Genomic DNA, 17,469 nt, shown 5'->3' with positions numbered 1-17,469 from the left:
ACTGCACGTTTTGTTTCATCGTCGAGATCCCGGTGCTTCAGGTTCCCGCCGAGCAATCGTCGAATCTGTGAAAATTACAAACGCATCCGTGCAAATTGGCAAATTCTACTCCCGTCGCGTGTTATGTCCCTCCACATCTTCTTGATCATGTGACTTTTCCATGTTTCTGGGAATACGCGATTTATTTTCATGGCGAGATCACTGATCGAATAGCCGCGAGTTTAAAGTCGCTGCATATTCGAATCGAAGGTATTATATTTTATATATTTTGTTTCTCTTATTTCGTCGTCGAGTTCTTTCGTTCTATTTAAGAAAGATACAAAAATTATACTGCTTATTGTTAATATGTTATGAATAAATTGTTAAGAAATTAAAATTTTACGAAATTCATTTGTCTCGAGATTTTGCTTGATTGAAGTATAATGTTAATCTGAAATTAGAAGGTTTAGAAAATTATTTTTTTTAAAGAAAATATTTGTTATTTCCTGCTTTTGTTTATAACCTATAATAGAAAGATGAAGTTTCTATATAATCTTTATCTTTAATTCGTTTAGACTTAATTCTTGTTAATTTGATTTACGTTTTTCAGTTACCACTTTTAAATCGTCATTTTAATTTAAACATGTGGCCCCAGGAAAGTTTTATTTATTTTAAAACAAAACCAACTTGAAAAATATAAAAACTAAATTGAAAATAGAAATATAGTAAAATAAATTATATACTTATGAAGGCGAAACTTCTGTTACTTAAAAAAAGTAATTCAATCTGCACCAAAATCATTGGATAATAGTTTTATCACAAAAACTGTCGAGCAATATTGATAGTTCTCTTTATATTTTATTGCAAGCACTTTTACCACAAGTACCTATATAAATGATTTTTAATCTGTAAAATGAAATAAAATATCTTACCACAAGAAACTCAGTTTTGTCCACACGTTCATTTCCGTCTGTGTCGAACATGTTAAACGCGATTCGGAAACCTGATTTAGGCTCTGCAATATAATTCCGCATTATTTTTTATTCGATATATAATATAAAATATAACGTGTAGAATAAAATGAGAAAGAGAAAAATCAGCCGATACTTACTGGTTAAGATTGACAAGAGGAACAGATACTCCGTATACGAAATAATTCCTATAAAAACAAAGAAAAACAATTATTACACATTTTCATAAATTTCCGCGAATACCATCGCGAATTTCTTAAAAAGAAATATTAATTTTCACGCTAATTCTTCAAAGGAAAAATAAAGAAAACTCGATCAAACATTTAATCACGAATTCCACACTTTCCTCAACATTTCCCCAAATTGCTTACTCCTCCAGTACCCCATAAAACACAAAAATATTTTCCTAAAATACAAAATAAAAATATTGACTCCGAGACCTGTAGTACCGAACCAGGAATGATCAATCGTTCCATAAAAATCACGACCCGGAGCTGAAATCATTTCCCTTCATTAGCTAATCTCCGCCTCCGAATCTCGCCTAAACGGCTAAACTAACTCTACGATCGTTAAATTTCATTACGAGTGTGCCAGCGTGGCAGCCCGATCCGGTCGATCTGAAAGAAGCCGGGCCCCCGGGACAGGGATCGGTACCCGTTCGAGAATAAATCCATTTATGGGAAAATGATGTATCGTACGCGAACTGGTCCCTCCTGGTTTTGTTTACGACGACTCCACGGATAAGGTCCCGTACTAATTTCCACCGATAATCGCGTTAACCCGTGATCTAAGCGTAACAGGTCGCCACAAACGGCATCGGGGATGAGGTAGCTACGAACGACATTAGATACGCCCCATAACGTGCCAGGCATTTCTCCGACCATCCCTTTTCTAGCTTTGAGAAACGCCAATAACTCAGACTTTTAACGGCGACCCGAAGAGACACCCTCGTCGAGGCTAAATTTTCATCTTCGTTAGGAGACCGCACTGTCCCCACTGCGCCCGCTACCCTAACTCCGCGCGTCAACCTCCACCACGTGGGCTGCGCGTTTTCTCAGCTTTGTGTCGGGTGACTACGGAATAGATTTTATGTGCCATAAGCACTCCATAAAACGCTTTCACAGCTATGAAAGCCAACGGGAAAGTTTACGAAGCGGAAAACGAAGAAAGTGGGTGGAAGGAAACGGCCGACGTCAAAGCTCCACCCGGTCGTTGTCGACGTACCGTTTCTCTTCTTCCTTCGGGGATTTCAGATTAAAATCCCTCCCCGGATGAAGCTGTTCGCCGACCGAGGTCGGCGAACATCAGAAAAACTCGGCACGGAGTCCACCATTGGTTCGAATGATGCTCGCTCACGCCACGTTTCTTTCTTAGGATTGTTCTAGAAAGAGAAATTCCGGTTGGTGAAACTGATCGCTTCTCGGAAACGGTCCTTGGAAGATTCAGTGATTTTTGGGAAGGGATAGAGACGTTTGGAGAAATTTTCTGAACGATTTGTTCGGTGGAATTATTTCGGCGGTACATTCCTAAACCTATCACGGTTCGAATGACCATTTTTAAACTTTTGATTTAAAATTCTGTATTCAACGTTGTCACTTTATGTTACTTAGCTGCTTGACTTTGCGAAAATTTGCGATTTTGAAAAATATTCAAATGCGAACATAAGTGCTACCTATGGACACTCTACGTAAATGTTATTGATCTTATTTACAAGTTTAACAAGTATTATTTATTAGATAATACGTCTAATTTTTTAATACTTTGACTATCCTTAATCCACTATTGACCATTGAGTAACCTAATTTTTTTGTCACGTATATATTCTCCTGCTAGAAAGTAATACAAACACTCCATATAAATGGATCACGGAAATTTATATTCCAAAAGCATAAATAAAATTGATAAATTATCATACTTATTGTTAATAACAAATTAATATTGTTAATAACAAATTGCTCGCAACGCATATTTATAATAAAAATGAAAAAATGAAAAAATTACTGGTTATTAAAACGAAAAAGTAATAAATAATAAAATCGGTAAAGTTCAAAAATTTTCAATCGAGGTGGGGGGGCTCGGCCGATCGACGGCTATATAAGGGGCGACGCAAAGGAGGACAACTCATTTGTCGGTTCAACTTCAGAAGTGTAACATCTAAATTTTTGTTGTGTGCGAGGGTGGGGATTCGAAGTGAGGTTGGGGTTGGCTCCCCCACCCTCACCCCCACCCATTAAACAATTTACTAATTATTTTTATTTTGTTTTTAGGTATTAATTATTTTTTCATTTTAGCTTTTTACTTATTTATTATTTAGTTATTAATTATTTTTCCTTTTTTCAGCTTTTAATTATTTTTTCTTTTTTCAGATGTTATTTATTCCTTTCTATTTATTTCTATTTGACATTTCGAATATTTCGTATAATATTCGAGTGTCCCATCGTTGGGTTATTTATTTCTCATGGTTGGTTTATTTATGTCTCACCGTTGGATTGTTTATTCCATTTCATTGATCATTATGGTTTATATTTGTTTCGCTTTTATTATGTTTTACTAATCATTTACTAACCTTTTCTTTTTCAGCTTTCATTTTTTTTAAGACATCGTTGGACGACGTGGGATGCGTGCGTTTAGACCTAAGTAGACCTAACTAGTTATAAGGTAGATGCCTAGACTAAGTCTCATGTGCGTGCTATTTGTACAAAGGTAAGCTACCTAACTTGGAGCGAAATATATCAATTCTCGACAACTCCACGCCTCGTAAGTCATTCTCACGGCTCGTCTCCGACACTCATTTCTGCCACTGTCAATCTCGTCATGCATCGGGGTCTCTGGTGGCCCTCGGGCTGGTGAGGCATCTGGAGAAATACGAGGGTCCGTCGACCTTAGTCGTCCTGGGTGCCAATCCGTGCACACGACCGGGGGATGGGCCCTGCAGTCGGAATCATTGCAAGAACGTGCCTGCCTGCCCCTCTAGCACTTGGTGGCTATGTGGTTATGTTTGCATAGAGCCGGGGTATGGAGCATGCGCGTGATTCCGACTGTTAGGCCTCGCATAGGACCCTCGGATTGCCTCTGGATGTTTCACTGGTTCGTTGGCTGCCTTAGATCATCGAGTAAGCCATGGCGAGGTCGGCGGTGGCAGGGTGGGCAGGGCCCGATCGGGAGGGTGCTGAGGTGTGAAGTTGCTTGTACGCGGGAGTACGTCGCGTAGGCTAGTCGATCTTTTGAATAATCGCGTCTCTTTTATAAGATACGATATTTAATAAAGTGTCAGTAGCTTCACTTTAACTTCATTCGCTCCAAGTTAGATTAGTATACCTTTGATACAGGTAGCGCCAGTAGGATGCGCCACTAGGGCGCATGTCCGGGTCTCGATGCGTAGCCACCTCCACGTGGTGAGACCTGGTAATTGATATCGTTTTCCAAAGGCCAATTTTTGGGAAACGATACCAAGCTAAGAACTACACATTCATTGTTATGTAAATTAAGCTAGATTAAGATTGATGTAAATTTACCCTTTATTTTTACTTCATGAAATATCGAAATTGTATATATTCCATAATATGAATCTCTGTTTGCTGAAAGAGTAGCTAAAAATTGTTCTCTATCATTTTGACTTTGAATTCGATCAGTAATCCTCAAAATCCAAAGATATTTTTGTACACTGTGTACAATTTTTGCATAAAGCAAAAGATGTCTTTCAGCTCTTTCACATTCACACCGGCTTCATTCATAAAACTTCGCAATGCACTACTGCGCCACCGCTACGTCTTACAACTGCAAAAAGCTGGCCTAGAAACTCGTATCATACTCGGCCAACCTGCTCACGCGACTCCATTTATACCCTTTCACACCTTGTTCTCTACGATGGACCAAAAAGACCAAGAAACGAAAGAAAGAGAATAAAAATATTTTTCTTCTCTGCAAAACGATATACCACTTAGCGTGAACCACTTGCGCGCGACGCTTCATTCATAAAATTCCACAAGCGTATTCCGCTACGATGTGCTTACTCGGTGCACGTTCGTGCAATAAGGAAGCATTCCATTTAGTCACGCCTCGGAATCGTTTCATACGCGGTATCGGAACGCGACTTCTGTTCGGTACACGTCGCCATGCAGCACTTAGTACCGTCCTCAGTACCATAATCCTGCAATGAGTGCACCTCCGGAGTGGATAGGGCCAGATGCCTCGTATATTAGGCCCCTGAGATTCTGGGCTCACTAACACGCGGCCAACACTGGACGAAACGATGGTACGAAAGAAAAAGAGAAAGCGGGATACACAGAGAGCGACGGAACTCGTTTATTAGAGGGAAGTGTGAAACTGGCTCCATGCGCGATTATTTGCATTTCCATTAGCGCGACAAACGTGCGGTGAACGCAGAAAAAGCAAGGAAGAGGCTCGAACCAGCTGCACCGCTGACTCGTTAACGACACAGCCCTGTTATTTCGACCGTCGCAAGGGTGGTGGGATTAATTGCTCTACTGATCTCCAAGACGGGAACCGAGAGCCTCGTATCACGAGGCCAGGCAGCTTGGAAAGTTTCGAGAAGGGACGCAAGTCCAATCTAAATCGTTTAATTCCAATCTCGGATTTTTCTCTCGTATTTGCACGTGACTAGTGGGCAGGAAAAATTCGCAGATACTAATCGAGTCGATTAAATGCAAAGCGGAGTAATTGGCCTTTCTATTCCGGGATGGAGATTATATTTAACGTGTTGAGTTTATGCATGTGTACAACGTCGTTGTTTTTCAGCTTTCGAATTAATGCACGGATGGCACGTTTCGGAATTTCATTGCGAAATACAAGAACTCATAAATCTAGATAATCGTAAAGAATCTAGAAACGTTCTAGTGGGATTAGAAGGTTATTATTGGAGTATTGATTAAATATTTTTGTGCATGTTTCAATTTAAAACTGGTGGACCTTTGGAAAACCATTGGGAAATATTAGAATCAGTGTTAATTTTCAGAATTTATTTAATAATATTTCATTGAAAAATAGATGAAGAAGGGGGGCAAAAGTATTTACCGATAGTAATATCCCAATAGAGATTATTGCAAATAATTTGTGATAAAATGTTAGATAGTTATTTAAGATGGACTCGTGAAGCATTGGAATAAGGTTATCTGACTTTATTATTAGGATATTGGAAGAATATTTCTGTGAATCGAAATTTTATTATTAGAATATTGGAAGAATATTTTTGCGTATGTTCAAACTTCAAATTGCGGAAAAGATTAATTTTGTGTAATATTTGAAGAAACTTAGGCAACTATTAGGATAGATTAATGTTAATTTTCAGGATTTAACAGCGACGATGGCATGTTAAAAAGTAAACGAAGAAGAAAGGCGGAAAATTTTGTTGATAATAATATTCTAAAAGAGATTATTGCAAATAATACACCATGAAATGTTAAAAATATATTTAAGATATTCAGTGGTTGGTAGTTACGTTAAGGAGGAAGTTCCTCATAATGCGTTTGAATATCAAGAAGCGTCGTAATAAGATTAAAATTTCATTCTTGAGATATTAAAGGAACATTTTTGTGAATGTTCGAACTTGGAACTGCTGAAAGGATTAATTTAATATTCAAAGAAGCTTATGTAAATGTTTGAATAGACCAGTGTTAGTTTCTGGAGTTCAACACTGACGATGTTCCATTGAAAAATACGAAAAGAGGAAGCGAAAATTAAACGAAGAAAATTCCACCGGTAATAATATTTCAAATGAATAAATAATTAAAATAATAGATTAAATAACCAATTATTTGAGTAATAGAAGTAAATTATTCAATAGCAAGTGATTGAAGATGTTAGAAAAATATTCAAGATGCCGAGTCGATGCACGTGAAATGTGTTCCTTTTTCCCCCTCTTTTTAATTTAAAGTTAATAAAGGAGAACGATTTTCTTTTAATTTCATCCCATATTCAGTTATAGGAAGTAACGTTAAGAACAAGTTTCTTATAGCACGCGTGTTGAATATCAAGAAGCGTTATTACGAAATTATTAAAACTTCATTAATCGGATATTAAAACACGAAGCTGCTGAAAGTATTAATTCAAAATTTGGCACTTTACCTGCCCAACCAGTCATTTGGTTTACGAAGTTGATTACGTACGAATCTTAAAAGAAAAAATGGAATGCGAAAACGTGCCGGGTGACGAACCTAATAACGCAAGATGTAGAATTTTTAATTAAAAGTTCAAAAATGGCCATTGCGGCCATCACAGATTTAGCGTTAAGGAAGCCTATATAAATATTAGGATTTCTTCTTAAAATTCCACATCGATGATTTCATTCACAAAGAGGCGAAGAGAAAGGCCAGGAAATTTCATCGACGATGACACTTTAAAAGAGATTATCACGGACAATTCAGGCCAAAGTGTCAGAAAGATAGTATTTAAAACGAAACTAAGTTATTCTGCAATTATTCGCCACTTGGTGCAAATAGGGAAAGTAAAGTAAGTGGACAAATGGGTTCCGCTTGAGTTCCGCAAGTGACATGTAGAAGTTAAGACGAATGGAGCTAGCACTAAAGTCACTTCAAACAAATAAACAGGATGGACCACGTGATGGATAGAATATGAAATATCGTGGTAGCTTTTATTCCTCGTTTAAAATGATCTGAAAAATAAACGTACAGCCATTTGTCATAACCAGCATCCAACCAGTAGAGCCTAATGAGATCTCGTCGATCTATAATCGAACGAATCAATCTTAATTCCTAAGTTTTTCATATACCGTGTACATATACTGATGTTCGCTCTCGTTTTATCCCATTTTGTCTCGTTTCGTTTCGTCTATTAGGTTTGGAAAAAGTATTCGAACGTGAGCCTCGATTATGAGCTAAGATAGTCTCAGAAGGAGAGTGCAAGTCCTTCAGCTCATTGATTTAGTTGAAACTTTGCAAGTTTGTAGATCTAGGCCACAATGCCACTTGATAACTATCGATATCTATTCGGAAAAAATATCTAATTAAGAATAATAAGGCTTTAATCACAAATATCTCAAAAACTATTGAGTAGTTGCCCTTATAATGATATATTTTCTTGAACTGGATGACTAAATGACTCGAAGGACTTGCACTCTCCTTGTCAGTGCAACGTTCGGTCTCAGCTGCACAGAAATACTTGCATGCTCGAGAAACTGACTGGAGGTTCGACAGACACGTTCGTCGCTGTGATTCTGTATACAAACTAACGTCGTTAAAGTTTTCCCTCGTGGGGGCGGTGTAAAAATCGGAGACGCTATTTTTTCACTGCTCACCTTTGTCCCGTAGGTTCCTGAACATATGTGGATTTCCATGGGACAGCGAGGGGATGGTTTCTCTCGTCACCTCCAGCTCCTTGTCACTTAACACGCGTCTTTTCAGCCTCGCTGGAATATCACCGAAATTTATTTATTTATATTATTCTGGCCGATCAAGGGACCGCGATTTCACTGCACCGTCATTGCCAGTTTGAGAAGGCAGAGTGCATCAAAGGACCGTGAAAAAGGCGTATAAACTCCTATGCTTAGAATGTTTATTCTGTTCGTAGGTCGACATATGCGTCGAAGTGAACGCGTTAAAATAGAACATCCATGAATTCTTTTTATTTTTGGCTCGTGATTTTTATGGTTAAAGAAATGGGTGGTATTCGGGGTATGGGAAGATCGATCGAAGTATACACGGTGGTAGATTCAGCGACGAAATGAGAGTACAATGTTTCTCGAGGAACATTAAGATAATACATTTGAGAAAGAAAAAAGGAAAAGAGAAATTATACAATTGTGGATGAAATTTGATTTTAGAGAGATGGTTAATGCTTTAGGACGATGTTAAACACACTGGAAATAAAAATATCTAATGGTATCGAATATCATATCTTTGAAATATCTTCTTAAGTATCACGAAAATAGACGTTATTCGTTTACTTTCAAAGACACTTCAAAATGAAATATTTTTTAATAAATTCCAACCAAATAAAAATGACACGAATTTTGTAGTAAAATGTTAACGAATATTAACGAGTATTAACGAGTGTTAACAGATTACTAGAAATGCTACTAGCTTTCGCTATTTTATCCGCGATCTTGAATCGCGCATGTTACGAGAGCATTTGTCATCGAAGACAAAGCGAGTTATTATCGCGAGCTGACGTAGTTATTACAGCTTCTGCAAATTTATTTAATACTCACGCCTGGGTTCAGGTTCAACAACACTGTCGAGGAAGTCCTGAGGCGTCATGTACAGTTGCCCGTCATATTCCACCGATGCAAATTCTATAAATCTTCGTTCCCTCATCGTCAGCTTTACTGCCTTCTGTGTCTCATCCTCCTTCTGTGCGAATAAAAAGGAAAAAATTAACGTCGATTTATGATCTTCGAGTTATGCGTTTGCATTTTTACTTCTGGCACGATCATTGCACAGACTTTCGCTATTTAGTAACACCTAGCGTCATTTTTCCAATATCCTCTTCATTTCTTTTCATACCATATATGAATATGAAGGGCCATGTCCTTTAACAACCACGTAGTCATTAATTCAGTGCAATAATTTTCAACACATTTTATTCTTTCACAAGAACCCTTATTCGATACCATTGTATCGTATCACTGCTCTATAATACGATATATTTCAAATTATATATTATCTATATTCCTTCGTTACTTTATCATGAGTTTTTATTCGATCTCGCTTTTAATATACTTATTTTGCTTGAAATTTGGATAGATCCCTATAGACCCTAAATTATAATTTAGTTTAACCTTTTCCGCTATTATGCTATTCCATTATTACTGCTTCAAAATTGTTTTATCATCCAAAATGAAACAACCAAACTTAGCAACACGTCTCTTACCAATTAATACGATCTGGTATTACAAAAATTCAATTCGATATTACGTAAAGAAAACTCGCTTCCCAAGTCCAAGTGTACTTGTCATACCCGTCATGATCACATTATCACAGCGATTACAGTGAAAGAATTCAATTTTTTTTCTACATTATCAAAGAAAAACTTGATGATGAATTTAAATATCGAAATGAAAGGAAATTGCCCACACCCTGTGTGTCTAGATTCGAGGTAATCGTAGAATTAGAAGATGGAGTGGCACACAGCTAAGCTTTCAGCGAACAAAGAGGTTCCTTTGCACTGTATTTCTCGAAACTGTTAATATCACGCCGAGAAACGTGCAAGTCGGCGTGAAATCTACAGATTTTCTGCATCCCGCAGAATATGTAATCTCATGATTAAAATGACTATGCAACATATACGCAAGCCCAATAGAACTCGACACTTATCGGCATAAATGTGCTATCTTTCATACATTCTTTCGCTTCGGCTTGTTATCTTGCAAGTGACAGCCAGTTTGGTACATAGATGTTTAGTCCCGTAATTTATAACACGCTTAAATCATCCGCGTTGTTCGTTAACAAGTCGAGGATTATATTGGTAGTAATTCGAAGAAACGTTTCAGGTTTGTATAAAATTTACAGCATCCTCGAATTTATCGCGTCAACGACGGTATTGCACAAATCAATCTTGCGCAGTATGCAAAACTAACGGTGGACTCTTAGCCGAGATTAATAGCCTCGATATCGCGAATATTATTTTCGATGGCTGGAACATTATGCACTTAACTCCGTGGATACGAGGAATCGGTTCTAATCCCGAGATACGAAATACGTCCCTATCACGTGCTCGTTCCTTCAGAGAAAAGATCATCTACCGCCCACGCCGAATCTGAATTTATTTGCATAATATGCTATTACCCGATCGCATTAAAAATCATCGAATCACCTGCAATTTAAAGGTAGCCACGTCCAATTTCGAACCCGCATTAAGTAAACGTACAGGCGTACTCGTATTCCGTGGCAAACAATTACTTATTCCACTTTGCCATGTTCGTTATTGCTATGCTCGCAGATAACTGACATTTCAGTTCGAGGTGAAGCGAGATTACCATTCCCGATGTCGTAACTAATTGTAATATCCAAATTAGATAAAGGCTCCTTGCGTTGTTAATTTAATTCTGAAATTGAACGAGCTGGTGAAATTATTGGCGTACCGCGAAGTGGTCTGGCAAGGAAATTTTAGAATTCTTGCGTTGAGCATTCGATTTATAAATTGTGGAAAGTATAATAATTGACGAGAATTGGTAATTCGAAAGACGAGGAAATTTGGAATTTATTGGATTTAATTATCTCGATTATTTTATAGTAGACGTGAAATTGAATTATAAACGAAAAAAGAATTTTATTTGTTGATGATATTGTTTTTTTCCTATACGAAGTTGAGTATTTGTTATTAACGAAGTATCTAAATTTCAATTTTTAAATTACAGATGTGAAATCTGGCTGATTCCGTTTAATTGACATCTGATTGTTAACTTGAACAAACTGTATGTGTTTCTATACAGGGTGTCCCATGTAAATCGACGTAGCAAAAAATCTCAGAAAATAATGTGATTTAAGAAGAATAAGTTGACCCGTGTTTTTTATTATTTCAATTTATCCTTTTAGCATTTTATATTTATGAAGCATAGATTGTTTTTCCCTCGTGTTATTTAAATGGGCCACCCTGTATAACAATTGACATATTATTAATTTTACAACTACGCGATATTTTTTAACTTCCAGTCTGATATACCCCGATATCCTTACGAGTGTCTAAAAACTGGATGCCAGTAGTCAAGGATTAACACTAAACCTACCCTAGCCTAAACGACCAGTTTCTAAACCTTCGTCCAAAATTCCACGTTCAAAGTTAAACTTAATCACTCAAACTTAATCACATTCGTCTTCGCGATATTTTTTCCAATATACATCCAATTAATCTCTCAATATCCCCCATTATTTCATTTTCTAAAATTCTACTACTTTCTCCTTGGTTTAGTATCAAAGTAACATGAAAATCTTATTTAACAGCATACCTAGACACAATCAATATCACGCTGTCCGAAGAAAATCCTCTGAAATATTACAAAATCGTATAGAATATCCTATCCAAGCAGAGTTCGATTTTGTCCAATCTTATTCCATTTTGGCCACAAATATCGTTCTTAGTTCTCCAATCAGACATCAAGAATTCCAGCATGTCCGATCGAGCCTGTGCTCGAGCTACGCGCCATCCCATTGTTGGCCAAAGAGGCAACAGAGGTTAACAAACTATCGATACACGGCTGGAACAGGACTATGAAAGATTGTCGAATTTCTAGAAGGGCGAGGCCCTTTTGTTGGCTTCCTTCGTGGGAGCCTGTACGCCCACTTAGTAGCCGGTTACTCTCCTCCCAGCTATCTGCTTACCTACGTCCAGGCAATATGCGTATTTCGCGACGTAAGCTGCAGTTAAGCCTCAAAAGTTATGCACACAAGGCTCGTGTAACGACTCGAATTTGCGATCTCACCGGTGCAGATTGAATCGTTCATTTCGAGGACGCGAAATTGCTGGAACGTGGCGGTCCAACAGCCGAGTTACAGGACAACTGATTATGAGTTATTGTCACAGGATATGCACTTCCCTTTCCTTCTCGTTTGTTCGAGCGAGGATGAAACGAGTTAAACACGGGTTTATTTAAAAAATTATTTGGTCTTGCATTGGTTTACGATTTTTGTATCATTCTTCATTTTTATTTTTAGCTTGATTTTATTAACGAGACTGTCGTTGTGAGAGAAATTGACGTATCCTCTGTAAGTTCAGTTTAGAGGAAATTAAATTAATCACGTTTCCAATTTTTCATTAATTTCTTTGAGTCTCGAGTGTTTCGTTATTTCGAACGCAATAAAAGTGAAGTGATAAATTCTCTGGATGAAATCCGTTCAACTGTTCCTCCAAAACGAATAACAAAGATTTCTCGTATTATATTACAAACTACGACACGTTGCACCTACTAAAATTCCTCGACTCTTCGAACCTCCCTTCTTCATTCCGTTTACTCCAATTGTACCCTCCGGTACAAAGAGAAACGAATGAGTTATAAATTTCCTAAAGTGAAACAAGAGTATCACCACGTGAGACGACTTGGTAGTTTTCAATGATTCACAGGGAGAGTGTAAGTCCTTTGGGTCACTAATTTAGTTGACAGGTTTATAGATTTCGTTACGCAGTTTAAGAATATATATCATTAATTTTTTAGATATTTATGATTAAAGTTTTATTAAACTTTTAATTATAGATTTATTTTCAATAATTTTTTAAGTGAAGTCGTAGCCTAATGGTGATATTCAAAAATTCCTATGCTGGAGATCCGGGGTTCGATTTCTGTCCATAGTTGGTAGTTATTTCAATCTATTTCTTATTTTATATTCATTTTTCACCTATGAAGACACTGTAAATAAACAATTGTAAATAAAACTTTTTAATAAAAAAATTTTTTTTTACTCTCCTTGTTAGCTATCTGAATAAGAATTTGCAGACGAAATTGCTCTGTCACGACTAGATTTCGAAAAATGAGTTTTTTTAAGCAGCCTTGAATTTGAATCGGTTACTAACTTCGATTATGTGCTCCTGATACATGCTATTATTGGACGGTAATTGTGTGATGGATATTTTCGACTGTAAATGGCGAATTAATCTGTGACTGGAGAGAATGACGAGAGATTGTGGCAACGATGAAAACAAGAAGACCTCGGGTGAGTAATGTAAGGTGAAATGTGTGTGGGTTGTGCATGTTTTAAGTAAAAAAATAAATCAACAGGTTATGGACCCAGAGTGCAGGCCACATGTTTGAGCGCGGAAAACAAAATTCGAGAAAGAAATTGGAAATATCAATAGATGAAAGGATGGAGATGGATATCATACTTGAAAATTTAGAGTGGACTTCGTGCTGCGATCTCGAGGTTTGTATGGACACAAAATGAAAGAATTGTAGGAAAGTACAAACAAACAGGATTGGTTAACAAAGAATGTGTTACTACAAAATCTGATAGTTACAACCATAGGGGTGGTATTATTAATTGATGTACCAACCTGTACGTTAAGATATGAGATATGGGTAAAATTAAACAATATCCATAAGAAGGATATACAGAATGGCAAAGATACCCTGCTACAGATGAATTTTTCATGCATAAATATAAATTTGTATCATGATATAATAACTCACATTGCATGGCTGACAGGTTACTTTTTAAATTACATGCATTAGAAAGTAAGATAAAAACAACAATGCTTATAATTAAAATCTTAACCATATTGCCACACAGGTATCGTCTATTTGAAAGTATGTGCAAGTTAATGCAGAAAGAAGAGAAAAGAATAGATAATTTCACATTTCAAATTGCCAAGCAAGCAAGAGGAAAAGCAGATCAAAATGAATCTGTAGTCTTCAAAGCTCAGGAGAAGAGGTGTTTCAAGTACAACTCCATTACACATCTTGCACTTGCATGTTGGAGAAACAATAAAGGTAATACAGAAATTAAATGCTTCAGTCTTAAAAGATTGGGATAAAAATAAAAAAAATTTCTAGGATTAGGACAAAGAGACAAGACCTAAGAAGTGTACTCTCTGTGTGGGACATGTAAGAAGTCTAATTATTTGGAAAAAGACTGTTATTTTAAAAACATGAAAGAAAGCAAAGGAAATCAAGAAGAAAAGAAGAAAGTGTGCTTCTTGACAGAGAGCAATGGAACAAAACAATGGATTTTGGACTCAAGAACAACCAACCATATGGTGAACAAGCTAGAATATTTTAAAGAATAAGAAGCATTAGGAACAGAAATTGGATCAGCAAAGAGAAACATTTTTATGGAAACTGTAGCAAAAGGTAAAGTTTTGTTAGATAGCTGTTTATATGAAAATGTTCTGTATGTTTCAAACTTGAGACAAAGTTTAATGTCAATACATCTGATAACTCAAAAGGGTGGTAAGATAATTCTAAGGGTGATAAAATAATGTTTTAGAAACATAATGTAATAGTTTATAAGAAGGAAAAAGAAATATTAGTAGGGAAAATGTTGTGGACGAATCAAAAGGAAAAATACAGACTAGAGCATTACTAGTAAATAGGAACAAGAACCTGGTAGTGATACAGAAAATTGGGCCATCTAAATATAGAAAACATGAAAGAGTTGTCCAAGCAAACATTGGGAATAAAAGCAACAAAAAGAATACGAAAGGTAAGAATTGGAGAATACAGGATACTTTTTCTATGTAAAGCAATTGAAGACACCATTTTGAGAGCTAAGAACAAGGGCAAAAAGGCAGTTAGAAATTATACATTTTGATATATGTATGGGGCTATAGAACCAGAGACATGGAACAGAAATAGGTATGCAATGACAATCTTAGACTTTACTAATTTTGTAGTGACATATTTTATGCAATCATATACTGAAGCATTACAGAGGTTATTTAATTGTATTACAGCAGCAAAAGCAAAGTGGAATAACATATAGATTTAGATGCGATAATGGGAGCAGGAGGGTACCAGTCAAGAATTCAAGAATTGGTGTAGACAGAAAGTAATTATACTAGATTATACGCCACTGTACACACCTCAACTGAATGGAAAGACTTCATCATTCATTATTATTTATTGGATAAGATACAAGCACTCCTGTATAAATGGAATGAAAAAGAAAATGTGGATGGAAGCTGTGTATTTTGCAGATTATCTGTAGAATAAAAGTTCTGTAAAAGCAATGAATACAACTGCATATGGAATGTGAGTAGGAGAAAGATCTCACATATAAATTATGCATTTTTGGAGAAACTAATATTTTTTGTTTGCAGATTCATTTCAAGGAAAGTAAACTCTGCAAGAATTACCTAATGAATATTACAGATTAGGATTTGTATTAACAATGTAATTAAATAAATGATACAGAATAATCTTTGTACTACTGAAGAATATGGTTCAGTTTGACATTAGAATTACTAAAAAGGTTAAAAGTATAAAATAAATAAGTATGTATAATTACCTTCCTATCTGAATGAAATGTAAACTAACTACTGTCAAAAGCAAACATATATTTACAATAATAAAATAAATAAGTATGTATGATTACCTTCCTATCTGAATGAAATGTAAACTAACTGTTATCACAATCAAATATATATTTACAATAATTTATGCATTTATAAATTTTTCCGTAATTAATTAATTATTAATAATTACTGTACAACGGACATGAACTCATATCGAAGATGCTACTTTTTTCCCATTAATTACTAACTTTTATGCAATTAATTCATGAATAAATTAATAATAATAACAATAGTTTTTAACATATAAGTGTTTGAAACAACATTTTAAAGTTACGAAGCATCTTCCCGCGAAAATAAGCATACGTTGACCAATCGCAGCCCACTTCTAGTCGACGCGAATCCAACATGCCGGTAACACGTGGTGGAATATTTACACGCGTTAAAATGAAAGTTTTAGTGTCAGAACAAAACATTTCGTGAAATAGTGCCATTATTGATCAGTGTTTTAATTACTACAACTGACGAAATAAATATTCAACAACGATAATGCGCAGTATCAGTTATTCTTTCGGAACATTGAACAACTTTTGTAACATCTTCGTGATATTTACGAAAGGACCAATCTCGTCTACCGAAACACATGCGATATGAATTAGTGTAAGTGCGAATCATATAATAGAACAGAATAGTCACGTGTCATCGATTGTAGATTCCAGAACTTGATCGTCCACTGGGATATTCGTTAGCATTGCTCGGCACAGGCAGTTTGTTAATAGTTTTCCTATTCTATCTTCGATTTAGACGATACATATGTGAAATAAAGTGATGCAAGTGCAAGTGTGTATCAAATTGTGCTGTGTTGTTACGTGTTATCGTTATCGTTTAGATATTGAAAATTTCGATCTTGCATTGCCATATTTCGATATCACTCGTTTGAATAGAATGTTTCCTGATCAGTAGAAAAATATCTTTCCGATTTGGACTGTTCATTTTCAACGTACAGTGACGGAAGTGTGAGTGCGTGTAAAACCGAATTACCCCGTTATCTTTCTTCGCTTAGATATATGAAATTCCTGCGCCGTATTAGAATATTTTATTACGGCTCATCACAGTAGACTCTTCTCTAATCAGCAGACCTATTTCTTCTCGATTTCCTCCGTTTTCTTTCGAAATAGAGTATCGAAAGTGGAAGGGCGTGGCAAGTCGTAGTGCGTCGTTATCTTTCGTGGCTTAGTTCTTCGAAATTTCGATTTGGGATTCGGATTTTTTATTATCACGCGATAGAACTAAACCTTCTCTAATAGAATCAGTGGTTCCTTTTCGATTTTCGTCGTTTTTTTTCCTAATACAGTGCCGTATGTGGTAGAGTGTGACAGGGCGTACTGCGTCGTTATCTTTCGTGGCTTAGTTCTTCGAAATTTCGATTTGGGATTCGGATTTTTTATTATCACTCGATAGAACTAAACCTTCTCTAATAGAATCAGTGGTTCCTTTTCGATTTTCGTCGTTTTTTTTCCTAATACAGTGCCGTATGTGGTAGAGTGTGACAGGTCGTACTGCGTCGTTATCTTTCGTGGCTTAGTTCTTCGAAATTTCGATTTGG

At 36.3% G+C, this 17,469-nt stretch overlaps 1 protein-coding gene across 4 annotated transcripts in view; it reads right to left on the bottom strand.

Moving 5' to 3' along the window:
• The window catches only part of LOC108555636 (Mitochondrial calcium uptake 3), a 41,711-nt gene that overhangs the window by 4,082 nt on the left and 20,160 nt on the right, over positions 1–17,469 (bottom strand). For 2 of the 4 annotated variants that reach the window (XM_017911415.1, XM_017911418.1), the window contains exons 2-6: positions 9,136–9,277; positions 8,224–8,334; positions 1,091–1,138; positions 912–994; positions 3–65 (exon numbers count right to left, since the gene is read on the bottom strand). In XM_017911415.1, coding sequence (XP_017766904.1) covers positions 3–65; positions 912–994; positions 1,091–1,138; positions 8,224–8,334; positions 9,136–9,277 — 447 coding nt within the window. Of the gene's footprint in view, positions 1–2; positions 66–911; positions 995–1,090; positions 1,139–8,223; positions 8,335–9,135; positions 9,278–10,002; positions 10,095–10,739; positions 10,849–17,469 lie in introns of those variants that run through there. The other 2 variants (XM_017911417.1, XM_017911416.1) reach the window with 2 other exon arrangements.

This window comes from Eufriesea mexicana, unplaced genomic scaffold, assembly GCF_001483705.2.
Source record: "Eufriesea mexicana isolate 0111107269 unplaced genomic scaffold, ASM148370v2 scaffold202, whole genome shotgun sequence".
Classification (NCBI taxonomy): domain Eukaryota; kingdom Metazoa; phylum Arthropoda; class Insecta; order Hymenoptera; family Apidae; genus Eufriesea; species Eufriesea mexicana.
The sequence above is the reverse complement of the archived record's forward strand: the minus strand, read 5'-3'. Positions and strand labels throughout refer to the sequence as shown.